The 13625-nt window shown below is 49.0% G+C and overlaps 1 protein-coding gene across 1 annotated transcript in view; it reads left to right on the top strand.

Annotated features, from left to right (window-relative positions):
* The first annotated feature begins 9184 nt into the window (after positions 1-9184).
* Positions 9185-13625, top strand: part of PLVAP (plasmalemma vesicle associated protein) — an 8636-nt gene continuing 4195 nt past the window's right edge. Inside the window, exon 1 of the mRNA XM_007461104.1 lies at positions 9185-9553. Coding sequence (XP_007461166.1) covers positions 9185-9553 — 369 coding nt within the window. The remainder of the gene's footprint in view (positions 9554-13625) is intronic.

Genomic DNA, 13625 nt, shown 5'->3' with positions numbered 1-13625 from the left:
ATTTCTTTGCCAGGCAAAGAGGGAACACAGCAGGCTAGCACCTCAAAAAAACTGTGTCCCCCTCTCTGGGGGAATAGGGAGAAGTCTTATAGTCAGGGCTTGTAGTCTGGGGTAGGTGATAAGGATCAAGGAAGTGATGGACTTGCATTCTTCTTTCTTCTGGGAAATTTCAAAACGGCCACAGCTGACATCAGGCAGCTCGGTAACTGGGTCTGGTCATCTCCAAGATTATCGCTGGTGACCTCCTCTCTGAAATGAAGAAAGCTACAAGGGAGTGTTACAAGGGAGTGTGGGAGAAAAGAATGCCAGGTGCAGGATATAATTCACATAGAGTCAGAGAGTGATTAAGGAATTAGCTTTGTGTAGGACAATTCTAGTTGCATGCACTACAGATTCGTAACAGTTAAAGTGAAACTAGGATTGCTTAACTTTTACAGACCTGCTTTTGCTGTTTCTATAGCCATTCACTCATTCCTTTGTTTTCCCGGCTTGTTAGTAGGAAAGAAAAACCCCATTTTCCACTTCTAGTGTAACTGTCTCACAGAGGTGACTAAGAATACCCTAGAAACCCAATTGTCAACCACCAAATTGGCTTGTGCTGGTCTGAAACCCCAGTCCGCGAGTCTAGATATAGCTAGGATTGGAACCAGATCCTGTCGGCAGAGCTAAACCTTTCCTACATCTAGTTGGCCTGGAGTAGGGGCCGGATGACCTGGACAGAGAACTTCTCCCAGGCAGGCACCTGTCACCACTCGGTACCCCAGACTTCAGAGGCCACTTCTGTGTTTTAAAACTACAGGACCCCAAAGGTCCAAATAAAGTTCAAGGAACACCAGTGTAGTCTCAGTCTCCCCTAGAAAGGGCGGAGCCAATTCCTTCTCCCCTCCTCCCTCCCCCCCCTCACTTCCCCTCCACTCCGCAGAGTCGGCTTCAGACCCAACTGATGACACTGAAGACTGAGATGGACGAGGCCAAGGCTCAGGGGACCCAGATGGGGGCTGAGAACGGGGCGCTGACAGGTGTGTTGGGGTGCAAAGTGGTGGGCAGGGCTAGAGATGGGAAGAGCCTAGAAGGTTCCCAGCTACGCAAATGACACGTACAGATGCAAACGTAAGGCAGACGAACGCGAAAACTTGTGAAAGAAATGTATGCAAAGGTCATGCGAATGTCAGAGAACAATGCAAATACAACAAAATATGCACACGCCGTGTAGAGACTCCCAAAAGTAATGTAAACCTATGAAAAGTTATGCAAATGACACGTAAAGGTCAAGCAAACAGCACACGAACTTAATTCAAATAAAACAAACCACGCAAATAGTAGGCAGACTATGAATTCGTAGCTGGTTTGCGAGGGGTAGGAGCCTGGTCTCCAGCCTGATCCTGCCCCCTGCGCCCGCAGAAGCCCTGGCGCGCTGGGAGGCGGCGGCCACGGAGTCTGCGCAGCGGCTGGACGCGATGCAGCGGCGCGCGAGCGCGGCGGAGGCCGAAGGTGAAGCCTGCGCAGCCCGGGAGGCGGCGCTGCGCGAGCACGTGTGAGTAAGGGGTGGGAGGGAAGGGTCCGGGGGAGGGCGAACCCATGCCCCTGCCCCTGCCCATGTGGGCGGGGCCTTGTGGAGAGTCACGGCCCTCCTGAAGGTCAGGAGTTAGAACCTGGGGGGCGAACCTGGGGGGCGGGGGAGGCGCCCTTTGGGGACGGGAATCCCCCACGTTAGCGCTGGCACTCTGGAGGCATGGGTCCCTGGGGTCGGGCGCATACTGGGGTCTCCGGGGAGGGCGGGGAGTGCAAGTGGAGGATGCAAGAAAAATCGAGTATCGAGTGAGGGGTCGGGGACCTGGAGGCGGAGCTTCTGGGGAAAAGGCTGGGAGTCCATGGGGAGGGGTCCTGGAAATGGACAGGGGTGGAGAAGGGATGAGGGATCCTGGAGCATGGGATCTCTGGGGAGGGGGCGTTCCCAGGAAAGGCGGAAGAATGCAGGAGGGTCTCTGGGGAAGGGGGGGTCCAGGTGCTGACGGGACCCTCCCTCCTTCCCGGCAGTTACGCCCTGGAAGCCCAGACTGGCCCCCAGCGCAGAGTGCCACACCCCCGGACCCGCTCTGGGTCCCGACCTCGGCCCAACCCCCGCTCGCGCTCTCGCCCGGGAACCTCCGGGGGTTGCAGGCGACCAGCGCGGCGCGCAAGGGGGTGAGTCAGACCCCAGCTGGATCAGGGATCGAGGCCAGGAGGACAGACACTGGGGGCCCTGCTGGGACACTTACAGAGGTACCCACGCTAGATGAGATGCTCAGTCGACACCCATCAACACTCAGCTTTCGACCGACAGCCGTCCTGAACGGAAACTGTGCAGAAAGAAGACCCGACCCTGTCTCCTTGACCATCTAGTGCTTATTTTGCAGATGGTGAAATTAAGGTCCATTTGGTCACAAGGTGAGATAGTGTAGAGCTGGGACTTAAGTCCCCTCTAAGGACAAGGACAGTGTTGCCCTCATCCCACAGACGTGAGGACTTAGGGTCCAGCCTTGACCTGGGAGTGACCCGAAGGGGTTACTTCTCCTCTCTGGTCCTCAGTTTACCTTGCCTGTAAAATGAGTAATTGGAATGGTGAGAGCCAGCATATCCTTGACACCAAAAGCTGACAAAAATGGCACAATAGGAAAACTACAGACCCCTCTCCCTATGAAGAGGGTACAAAACTCCCAAATGGAATTTTAGCAGAGAACCAAGTAACACATTTTTAAGATACAGCATAACAAACTGACTTATGCCTGAGGTGCAGAGATGGTTCAATATTTGGAAGTCTGGTAATAAAATTCGCCATACTAAATGGATCAAATGAGAAAAATTCTGAAAAGGTCATCAAAATAGCAACAATTGCATGTAAGTGAGATTATACAGTATTTGTCTTTCTCAGCCTGACTTATTTCAGTTAACATAATACCCTCTAGGTCCATCCATGTCGTTGAAATGGCAAGATTTCTTTTTTATAGAATATTATGAGTAATATTCCATTGTGTGTGTGTGTGTGTGTGTGTGTGTGTGTATAAAACATCTTCTTTATCCATTCATCTATCGATGGACACTTAGATTCTAATTTCCAGACCATAATCAGATTTTGCCAACTGTTCTGATAATGTCCTTTGTAACAAAAGAGTATCCTGGCTTACACATTGTAATTAATCTGGAACATTCCTCAATCTGTCTTTGCCTTTCATGACACTGGCATTCTTTAAAAAGCCCAAGCGAGTCATTTTGTGGTGTCTGAGTTTGGGTTTTTGTGATGTTTCCTCATGATTAATTGGCATTTTTGGCAGGAATGCCTCAGAAACAGTCAACCTAAGAATATTATCTGCTGTTGGTATGACTATATATAGAAAACCTAAGAGAATTAATGGAAACTTTCCTATATCTAAACAACTAGGTAGAAAAATCCTTTCGAAGAAAAGAAAGATCCATTTCAGATAATTTTTTATATCCAGGAATAAACTACGTTCCTTATTATGTAAGGATCTATTCTACATTAATTTTTCAAAAAATAACTCAGTAGAAAATGGGCAAAGCACATGGGCAGCCTGGTCATAGAAATATACGAAAAAGGGGCCCAATCTCACTGCTAGAGAAGAAATGCAAACTGAAAAAACTGTGATACCGTTTTCTACCCTTTGGTTTGTCAAAGACAAAAATAAAAACAAATCAAAAGTTTGTGAATACGTTGTGTTGGCACTGCTGTTGGGACTGCTCATTGGTACAACCACTTGGGAGGGCAGTTTTCCAGAATCTCTCAAGATTAAAAGTGCACATGTTGTTTGACCCATCAACTCCTCTTGAGGCAATTTTTCTGCAACCATATTATTTTAATTGAAAAAACATTTTAATCTACAACCATATTTAAATGGATACAAAATGATGGACAGAATGCAGTGGAGAATCCTGTGTTGGATCCTGGAACAGAAAAGCACTTGGTGAGGAAATCAAATAAAGTCTAGAGTTTAGTTAATAGTAATATACGAAGATTAATTTCTTAGTTTTGCCAAAGAAATTGGAAGAAGCTGCATGAGGGCTATTCAGAGACTGTATCATCTCTGCAAAGTTTCTGTAAATCTAAACGTATTCCAAAATTAAAAGTTTACTTTTAAAAAGATGAGGGTGGGGGAGAGGAGAAATGAAGGCATTATTACCACATTCTTGGTAATTGCAAAAAAACTGGAAACAACCTCAGTGTCCATCAGTTGGGGACTGTTTAAATGAGTGTCCATCCATCCACACCATGGAATGCTATACAACTGGTTTGTGTGGGGTTTTTTATTTTTTGTTTTTGGCCAAGCTGCCCGGCTTGCAGATCTTAGTTGCCTGACCAGGGATTGAACCTGCGCCCTCAGCAGTGAAAGTACAGAGTCCTAACCACTGGACAACCAGGGAATTCCCACTATAAAACTGTTAAAAAGGCCAAAGCTGATCTTCCCTGAGACGCATTAATGTAAAAAGCAGGAGAGCAGGGCTTCCCTGGTGGCGCAGTGGTTAGGGGTCCGCCTGCCGATGCAGGGGACGCGTGTTCGTGCCCCGGTCCGCGAAGATTCCCACATGCCGCGGAGAACAGTGAGAGGCCCGCGTGCCGCAAAAAAAAAAAAAAAAAAAAAAAAGCAGGAGAGCAATAATTTGTGTATGTCTTTTAAAATTCGGGGCTGGGGGAAACTTTTATCCAAATATCTCTGAAGGAAACACTGGTCACAGCTGTGGCCTCTGGAAAAGGAATCAGGGATCTGGGGATCGGCGAGGGAAGCAGTCTCATGTTCCTCTGTAAACCTTTTTGTAAAGTTTGCATTTTAAAAATCGTGTGCGTGTATTACCCTTAAAATAATTAAAATTTGTTTTGAAAAATTTCTGAAGAGGCTGCTGTAAGGACGGGAACAGCAGCACTTGAAACTCTGATCCCCCCTCAGCCAGTCCTGCTTATTATCCCCCCAGCCACCTTGGAGGTGGCTTGGTGGTGCCTGATCAGGGCCTTTACTGGGAGAGGACCAACTTGGGGTGGGGGGAGGAATTGGAGGGCCCCCCCACCAAAGGAGGAGGTGAGGCTGAGGGGAGGGATGAGAGTCTAACCGCTTTGTTCCGTTGCTGGCCACCAGGGGTCACCCCAGTCTGCAGACCTGGTTGCTGCTGGCTGAGGGCCCAGAACTTGAGAGGCAGGGAAGATGGGTCTGAGACACCCACCTCCCCCTGCAACTCTGGCGTAAATCCAGAAGTGAGCAGGAAACAGCTTCTCCTTCTGGAGTCAGCTAGGGCTTGAGACTGGCCTTGCCTTGTCTGGGGCCCCAGGAGCTTCAGACCCTCACTGTGGGGTCCAGGGCTGATGCACACAAAGGGCTGGGCTCAGGGCTGTAAATGGGACCTAAAATATTATCATTACTATTCACTTATTCTGCTAGCTTCACCTTGGCCATACCTGCCAGATCCCTGAAAATCAGCTCCGGGGAAATGGGGAGCCACGGGAGGTGTGTGAGCGGGAAGGGTACTGTCAGATCTGGTTCCCCAGCCAGAATGGAGAATCCCCCAGCTGCCTTGCCTTCCAGACCCCACCTGCCTCCCTCCCCACAGGGCCAGCCCCCAGCCTGCCCTTGCTCTGTTGTGCCTCCCTGTCTCCACCTGTTCAGTTACCACTCAAAGTCTCTGTCTGTCCCTCTGTCTCCGAGTCTTTACCTCTGTGTCTCCACCTTGTCCCCAGCACACTCTCCCAGGTCCCTGCCCTGGCCTCCCCTATTCATGGTCACACTGGGGTCCCTCTGTGGCTACAGAAACAGGAGTGTATGGGAGGGGGGTGGAAAGGGGAAGCCTGGCACAAGCTGGGTCGAGGGCACTGGGGACAGCAGCAGCCTGACCTTGTTGGCGCCCAGTCCCAGGTAAGAAAGTGGGTCACCTTTTTTCAACAAGGAACACGGATGCCCAGAGAGGACAGGCTCTTCCCCACCCCCCACCCCCACAAAGGGCTCTCCTTGCCTCCTCTGTCAACTCCAAAAGCCCCAAAACTTAATTTCCTTTGCGTTTAACCAAAACCCAAACACGTTGGCATAAAAGTGGAGGGTTTTCTGAACTTTGCTGAAATTTTTCTTTGCCAGAAATATCGCTTCCTCCAGAACCTTCCTGAAGTTCTGTGAGAGTTTTTAAAAACCTCGTGTCTCCTTGAGAACTTCAGTGTCAGTCTTCAGAGTGACACAGAGCTGACTTCCTCAGGACAGTCTTCCCGTCTCTGCCCAAACAATCAAATGAAACCAAATGGATTGTTTTTAATTTAGAAAAAAATAATTAAAATCGAAGTCAGGTTTTATGGTGACCCTCCAAAGGAATTCAGAGAGATTCATGCACAAAATTTCCTGTGACTATGACAAATGGTTTTCAGGGAAAAACCAAATGCTCACATCATTCGATGCATTTGACCTCACGTGAATTCGAAGACCAGTTGCTCACCTCCTCCCTCTGGAATTTTCTGGCCAGGAATTCAGGCAGAACGTGTTCAGAGAGTCTGTTTTTAGAAATTTTAGACTCTGCTGGCAGGAGTGTCAATGGAAACAACCTCTTTGGAGGACAAATTGATGACAGCTGTCAAAATGTAAAATGTTATTGCTTTAGGACCCAGCAATTTCACTTGTGGAGATCTGATATCAAGTCTTATTTTGTTCATTGAAACAAAAAATTTAAAAACAGTCTAAGTGCCCATTGATAATTATTATGGTAATGTATGTGCTGAAAACCTAAACAGCGGTCAAAAGGAATCAACAATCTCAGAGTCATAATGTTGAGCAAAAAGAGGAAGTTTCATCATTACCTTTTCCATTTAAAAAAATACATAGCTTTTAAAACAAATTATTGGAAAAAGAAACATTACAAATCAAAGTTGTGAGATCAAACTGCCAAAAAGAATGTTATTTTTGAGCTTGATACAAAAGACATTAGGGTGTATATTGAAAACTCTTGTTCTTACACTGTGACAGTTGCTCAAAATTGTAGCACATCAGGTCTAGAGTGGCTTTTTGGTTTTCCAGGAGTTTACAGTTGCCTTTCTTTTCCCTTGACAACAGATATCATGTTCATACATACATATATGCAACATCTTCGATATACAGTGAAAGAGAGACAAGATCTCAAGTTCGTACCAAGACTGTCACACCTCCTGGCATTGGCCTAAGCACTGCCCCCATGCCTGAGCTCTCAACTGGACCCTTGTCACCCAGGCTCTACCCCTGTCGTGCCCCCTTTCCCCTGGTGATCCCACAGGCCCAGGAAAACAGCAGCTGGAACAGTGTCCCTCTCCTCTGTGTCTCAGTTCCCCAGCCTCACATCAGAGGCTGTGCATGATCCAACCCCACCTTAAAAAAATACCACCATTTATTAAGGTTGACCGTGTGCCAGGCACTGTGACAAGTGTTTCACAACTGGCTTTGTTGCCTCCACTTTAGACAGGAGAAAACTGAGGCTCGAGGAGAAGTCACTTGTCCCAGTTCCCACAGCGGTAGGTGGCCCAGCCAGAACTTAACTCCAGAGGCCTGCACTGAAACCATGTATTCACTCTGCCTACATGACTCCCCATTAATGCAGATGGGAGATGTCCTCCTCCCACCCTGCTCCAGGGGACTCTGGGTGGGCCTGACCAACCCAGAGAAATAGCTGGTTGGGCACCACTTGCAGCCCCCAACCCTCCTCCCTCCCAGTAGTGGCTGGGAAGGGTCCGGAATCAGGAATCAATGGGTAGCTGCAAAGGCCAAAGGTCAGTCAGGGGTTTCCTGCCCATCCCTGGGAACTTCCTCCTTCCCGACCCAACTCCCACCTCCTTGATGAACACCACCCTGGAGGACCCCTACCCGCTCAACTACCCCCCACTCCACTACCCTGGCTAATAGGGGGATGGGTCCCCATGCCACCACCTTCAGCCCGCTGTGCCCCCCACAGGCAGTGGACAGCAACTGTGTTATCGTCACCCACCCGTGGTCCAGCCTCCTTTCCATCCCCTTGCCCTGTTCCCCTCGGATCCTCTCCCTCCTCCTGTCAGCCTTGACCCCATGGGGCTAGGGGCTGTGTCCCACTCTGTCTCCCCACCGCCAGGCCTGGGGCTCTTGATGGGGCCTCTGGCATCACCCAGCATAGGGGTTTTCCCTGGAGCTCCTGGATCTGGGGTGACGGGTAGGAGGGCATACCCAGAATCCTTCTTTGCTCCTTGGTCCCAAAACCCCTTCCTTGCCCACCTGGGGGTGACCCACAGTGAAGCTTGACCCCCTCTATCTGGGGCTTCCCCTTCACCATCTCACAGATCCCCAAGATGAGGTTTCCAGCAGGAAATGGTAGTAATAATAACAATGGCAAATCATTTCTCCCAGCCCCCTCCCCGGTCCTGGGACCTGGTACTGTGCTCACCTCATCTCACAGAGGGGAAAACTGAGACAGGAGAAGCCCCTCACTCAAGCTTACCCTGGCCTCAGGTTCACTGCTGCCTGTGCTTACTAAGCACCTACATGAGCCGGGCATTGGGTGGGATGACAGCTAGGGGAACCCGCACCACCACCATCCACCCATCAGCCCTCTGTGAGGCCTTCCTGTGCCAATTAATTACTGAGCACCTACTGTGTGCCTGGCCCTCAGCTAAGCGCTCCGCACAATTTAGCTCCTGTAATCATCACTGCCGTGTAAGATGGGCACACATCTGTAGCCAGCCCTCCCTTGAGGGGAGGGGAGTCCAGCTCTGTGAACGACCAGAGTGAGACACCCAGGCAGTCCTTTGTCCTCCCTTCGTCTCGGTATCCTCCTCCCCACGATGGGGATGTTGACATGAGGTCATAGGCAGGTGAGACCAGCTCTGGGCACAAAGCAAGGGCAGGTGGGGAAACTCAGGCTCAGCAAGACCAAGGACGCCTGGTCACCTAGCCGGTGCCCCACCCAGTGTAAATCAGAGAGGCCCAGACGTGACTTGTTGCCCTCCCCCCTTCCCTTCACAGCCTGGGTGGGAGTGTTGTGATAACCCACAGCCCCCGTTTCCTCCTGGCCAGGAAGGAGCCAGGCAAAGGAAGTATTAAGAGGAGTAATATAAACACTTCCCCCCCTCCCCCCTGCCGTGGCAAGGTCTAGAAGGGGCAGAAGCCACCACCCAGAGCAGACCAGCCAGCAGAGCAGTGCCGGTGCACCGGGCAGAAGCTGGAAGGAGATGGGCCTGGCGATGGAGCACGGGGGATCCTATTCACGGGCAGGGGGCAGCCCGAGGGGCTGCTGGTACTATATGCGCTATTTTTTCCTCTTTGTCTCGCTCATCCAATTCCTCATCATCCTGGGCCTTGTCCTCTTTATGGTCTATGGCAATGCGCACGTGAGTACCGAATCCAACCTGCAGGCCACCGAGCGCCGGGCTGACGGCCTCTACGGCCAGGTGGTGGGGCTCACAGCCTCCCAGGTCAACCTGTCCAAGGAGCTCAACCTCACCTCCCGTGCCAAGGATGCCATCATGGAAATGCTGCTAAACGCCCGCCGCGACCTGGACCGAATCAATGCCAGCTTCCGCCAGTGTCAGGCCGACCGGGTAAGTCCACAGGCCGGACACCCGTCCCGGGGAACCCCGGGATGGTCACCTCACCTCTCTGAGTTTCACTTTCCTCGTTCATGAGACAGGGACAGTCACGGACCCTACATTTTGCATGCCGAGCCCATGTAGAGAAGCAATGTGTATTTGGTCTGTATATCTCATGCAATATTTGGGACACACTTAGACTAAAATATGATTTGTGGTCTATCTGGAATTCAAGTTGAACTGGGCAGCCGGTCTGTTATAAGACCTAGGCCCATGGCTTAATGTGTACAAAGCGCCCAGAATGTACCAGCACACACTAGCTGCAAATAAGAGCTGGCTTCATAAACACTCAGAGTGTTGGATTCTTAGTAATTAGTATGAATGGCTCAGGTTTGCCTGAGACTGGATGTCCGCTTAGGAAATATTATCTCTTCACTGAATCCCAGGAGGTAGGGGGAAGATTTAAAACCCTTTTGCAGAGGGGAAATGGGGGCCTAAGAGAAGAGGTGGCTTGTTGGGGGACGGGGGGCAGCAGGGAGCAGAAACGGGTAACCCTGGGTCTCGTGGAGACTGTCATCCCCCCTCGTACCCCCAACTCCTGTCAAACGCACTCAGCAAGATCCCCCATGTTCTCACACATACACGATTCCTCTGAGGAGGTCCCGTTCCTTGGAACGCTGAGGAGATGTTGCCTCCTCAGGCTTTGGCTGGAATGGGGTGAGAGAAGGGGTGGGCAGGGGAAGGGAAGGGTTGGGGAGAGGGGCAGGCTCTCTTTCTCCCACAGGAGGTGTCTGGGCTGTTTGGGGCAGGGGACCGTGGAAAGAAAAGGCCTTCCCTGGGGCTTCAGACCACCCAGCCCCTGCCACTGGGCAGGAAGGATGTGCACAGCTCCCCTCAGAACTGCCCAGGCAAGGGTGAGGTCTCCCCATCTCATTCCCCCAGGACAGGGCAGGTCCCCCTTAGATCCTCAGAAGAAGGTGAGTCCCCCTCAGACCCCCAAATGAGGCAAGTCCCCCCTCAGACCACAGGGTTGGACCATGTACCCCCTCAAATGCTCCCCACCCCTGACAAGGGCAGCTCCCTCAGACATCTCAGTTCCCGGGAATTGGCTCTTTTGAATCTTTCAGGACACACGTGGTCTTCCGGTCCAGGAGCCATTAGGAATCCCAGGATCATAAAGTTTTGTTCTTTTGTTTTTTGTTTTTTGGTTTTCGTTTTTGGCCATGCTGCGCCAGGATTTTAGTTCCCCCACCAGGGATGGAACCCATGCCCCATGCAGTGGAAGCGCAGGGTCTTAACCACTGGACCTCCAGGGAAATCCCTTTTTTGTTGTTGTTTTTGGTTTTGGGTTTTTTGTTTGTTTGTTTTTATCATAAAGTTTTAGACACTCACACGCATCTCTGAATCCCGGACGGCCCCATCATAGAATATTAGAAATCTAAGAATCTGCCTCTTTACAACTTTAAATTTTGAAAATCGTAGCTTTCCCCCCACACACAAGTTGACAAATTCCTCTGTCCTGGAACCCCTCAGGGGTTTCTCCAAGGACCCCCAGGAAGCGGGCACTGATGCTGGGGAGTAGCCCCACCCCTGCCACGGCAGCCCCACATGTCTGATGGTACCAAGTATGAATTCTGATCTTTCCCTGATCCTGGTGGTGCTATGAGACGGATTTTTTTCTTAAATTCTCTGCAAATGCAGTTGCATTTCTGGCTCTGAGACCCTGGGAGAGAAAGGGGAAATTAACTCAGTGTGGTTTTTTTAGGGTACGCCCCACTCTGCCTGGGTCAAGGAAGCACCTCCACCCAGGATGCATGTGGGAGAGACTTTTTTTGTCATGGATTTTTCTTTATTCAGCATCCGTAATAATCTTTTTGATGGTCAAATTATCCTGAAATAGGCCGTAGGAACACCCGCAATCTGGCTCCTGTGTCTTTTGATGGAACTCCACTAGTCTTTGAGAGCTTCCTTGCTTCCTTCCTTGTCCTAACAAATATTCCAGAAAACCCCTCATATTGTTTATACTTGTTCACTAATCAGTTCTCTTCCTCTGAGTCCAGGGCAACCATGGCTACTGGAAAGTGAGGGAGAGACTCCTGAATTATTTCATAAAGATGTACCTGAACACTCCTTAACAAGAGAAGATACTCTTTTTTGTATTGTCAGATTGCACTAATTCTAAGTAAATATTCTTCTCACCATCTTGACATCTGAGAACCTGTGCAGAAAGATATTTCTGTATTTTTGGGAGCCATTTCCTCCAACTGGAAGAAAACCTCTTTCTCACTTCATCTTTGGAGCCAACTCATACCCTGAGATCGTCCCTTTCTGTAGTTAAGGCTTTTGAAAACAGACGTCACTGGAGCTTCCAGAGCTATTTCTGTCCTCCCCCATGCCCAGGTCATTAGGACAGGGCCAGCTTCCAAAGGAGTAAGGACAGAAAGTGACAGAAAGGCACACCGTCTTCACCCTTCATACCTTTACTTGTTATATTTCTGCAGAGCGTTCTGTTCCAAAGTTTTAAAGACATAAAAAACGTTATAAAGTTCAAATGTAATTCACATGCCATACAATTGGCCCATTTCAAGTGTACATAACGGGGACTTACCTGGCAGTCCAGTGGTTGTGACTCACACTTCCACTGCAGGGGACACTGCAGGGGGCACGGGTTCGATCCCTGGTCCGGGAACTAAGATCCTGCATGCCGTGCGGTGCGGCCAAAAAGAATAGTAATAATTAAGTGTATATAATTTTTTTAAAAAAGTGTAGATGAAAGAAAATAGAAAAAAGTGTACATAACGATGAATTTTAGTACATTCACAGAGTTGGGCAACCGTCAGCACAATTCAGTTTAGAACATTTTCATCACCCCCAAGAGAAACCCCATCAGCAGTCACTTCCCATTCCCCCTCACCCAATTCTATGTTTAACTTTTTGAAAAACTGCCAGAGTGCTTTCCACTGTGGCTCCACCATTTTTACATTCCCATCAGTACTGCCTGAGAATTCTGTTTCTCCACATCCTTACCAACACTTGTCCATTCTCGTTTTCTGTTTTACTTATAGCCATCCTAATGGTTGTGAGGTGATATCTCATCATGGTTTTCATTTGCATTTCCTGATGACTGAAGATGATGAATATCTTTTGGTGTGCTGGTTGACCTTTTATATATCTTCTCTGGAAAAATGTCTATTCAGATGCTTTGCCTATTTTTCAATTTGGGTTGTTTTTTATTATTAATTTCTAAGAGTTTACTTTTATATATTCTGGTTACTATTCTCATCACCAGACACACGATTTGCAAATATTTCCCATCTTTCTTAATGTTGTCCTCTCATGCACAAAAGTTTTTAATTTTAAGTCCAATTTGTCTGCTTTTTCTTTTGCTACTTGTGCTTTTGGTATTATATCTAAGAAACCATTGCCAAATCCAAAGTCATGCAGAGTTAACACCTGTTTTCTTCTAAGGAGTTTTATAGCTTAAGCCCTTACATTTAGGTCTTGGACCCATCTTGAGCTAATTTTTGTATATGGTGTGAGGTAGGGGTCCAAATTCATTCCTTAGTATGTGGCTGTCCAGTTGTGCCAGCACCATTTGTTGAAGAGAATCTTCTTTCCCATGAAACGATCTTGGCAGCTGTATTAGTTGGCTAGGCCTGTCTTACAGTACCACAAATCAGGTGGCTTAAATAACAGAAACTTATTTTCGCACAAGCACAAGATCAAGATGTTGGCGGAATTATTTCCTTCCCAGGCCCATCAGGATCTGTTCCATGTCTCTCTCCTTGGCCTGTTGATGGCTGTCTTTTCCCTGTGTCTTCACATCATGTTCCCTCTGTGCATGTCTGGGTGTCCAGATTTCCTCTTATAAGGACCCACCCTAATGACCTCATCTTAACTTAACTGCCTCTTCCCTGTCTCCAAATACATTTACGTTCTGAGGTCCTGAGAATCAGGGCTTCAACATGGGAATTTGGGGTGGGGGACACAATCCAGCCCATAACAGCATTCTTGTCAAAAAAAAAAAAAAAAAAAATCGGTTTTTCGGGGAATTCCATGGCGTGCAACGGGTTGGGGCTCCGCC

The sequence above is a fragment of the Lipotes vexillifer genome, unplaced genomic scaffold (assembly GCF_000442215.2).
Source record: "Lipotes vexillifer unplaced genomic scaffold, Lipotes_vexillifer_v1.1 scaffold469, whole genome shotgun sequence".
NCBI classification, from domain to species: Eukaryota; Metazoa; Chordata; class Mammalia; order Artiodactyla; family Lipotidae; genus Lipotes; species Lipotes vexillifer.
The sequence above is the reverse complement of the archived record's forward strand: the minus strand, read 5'-3'. Positions and strand labels throughout refer to the sequence as shown.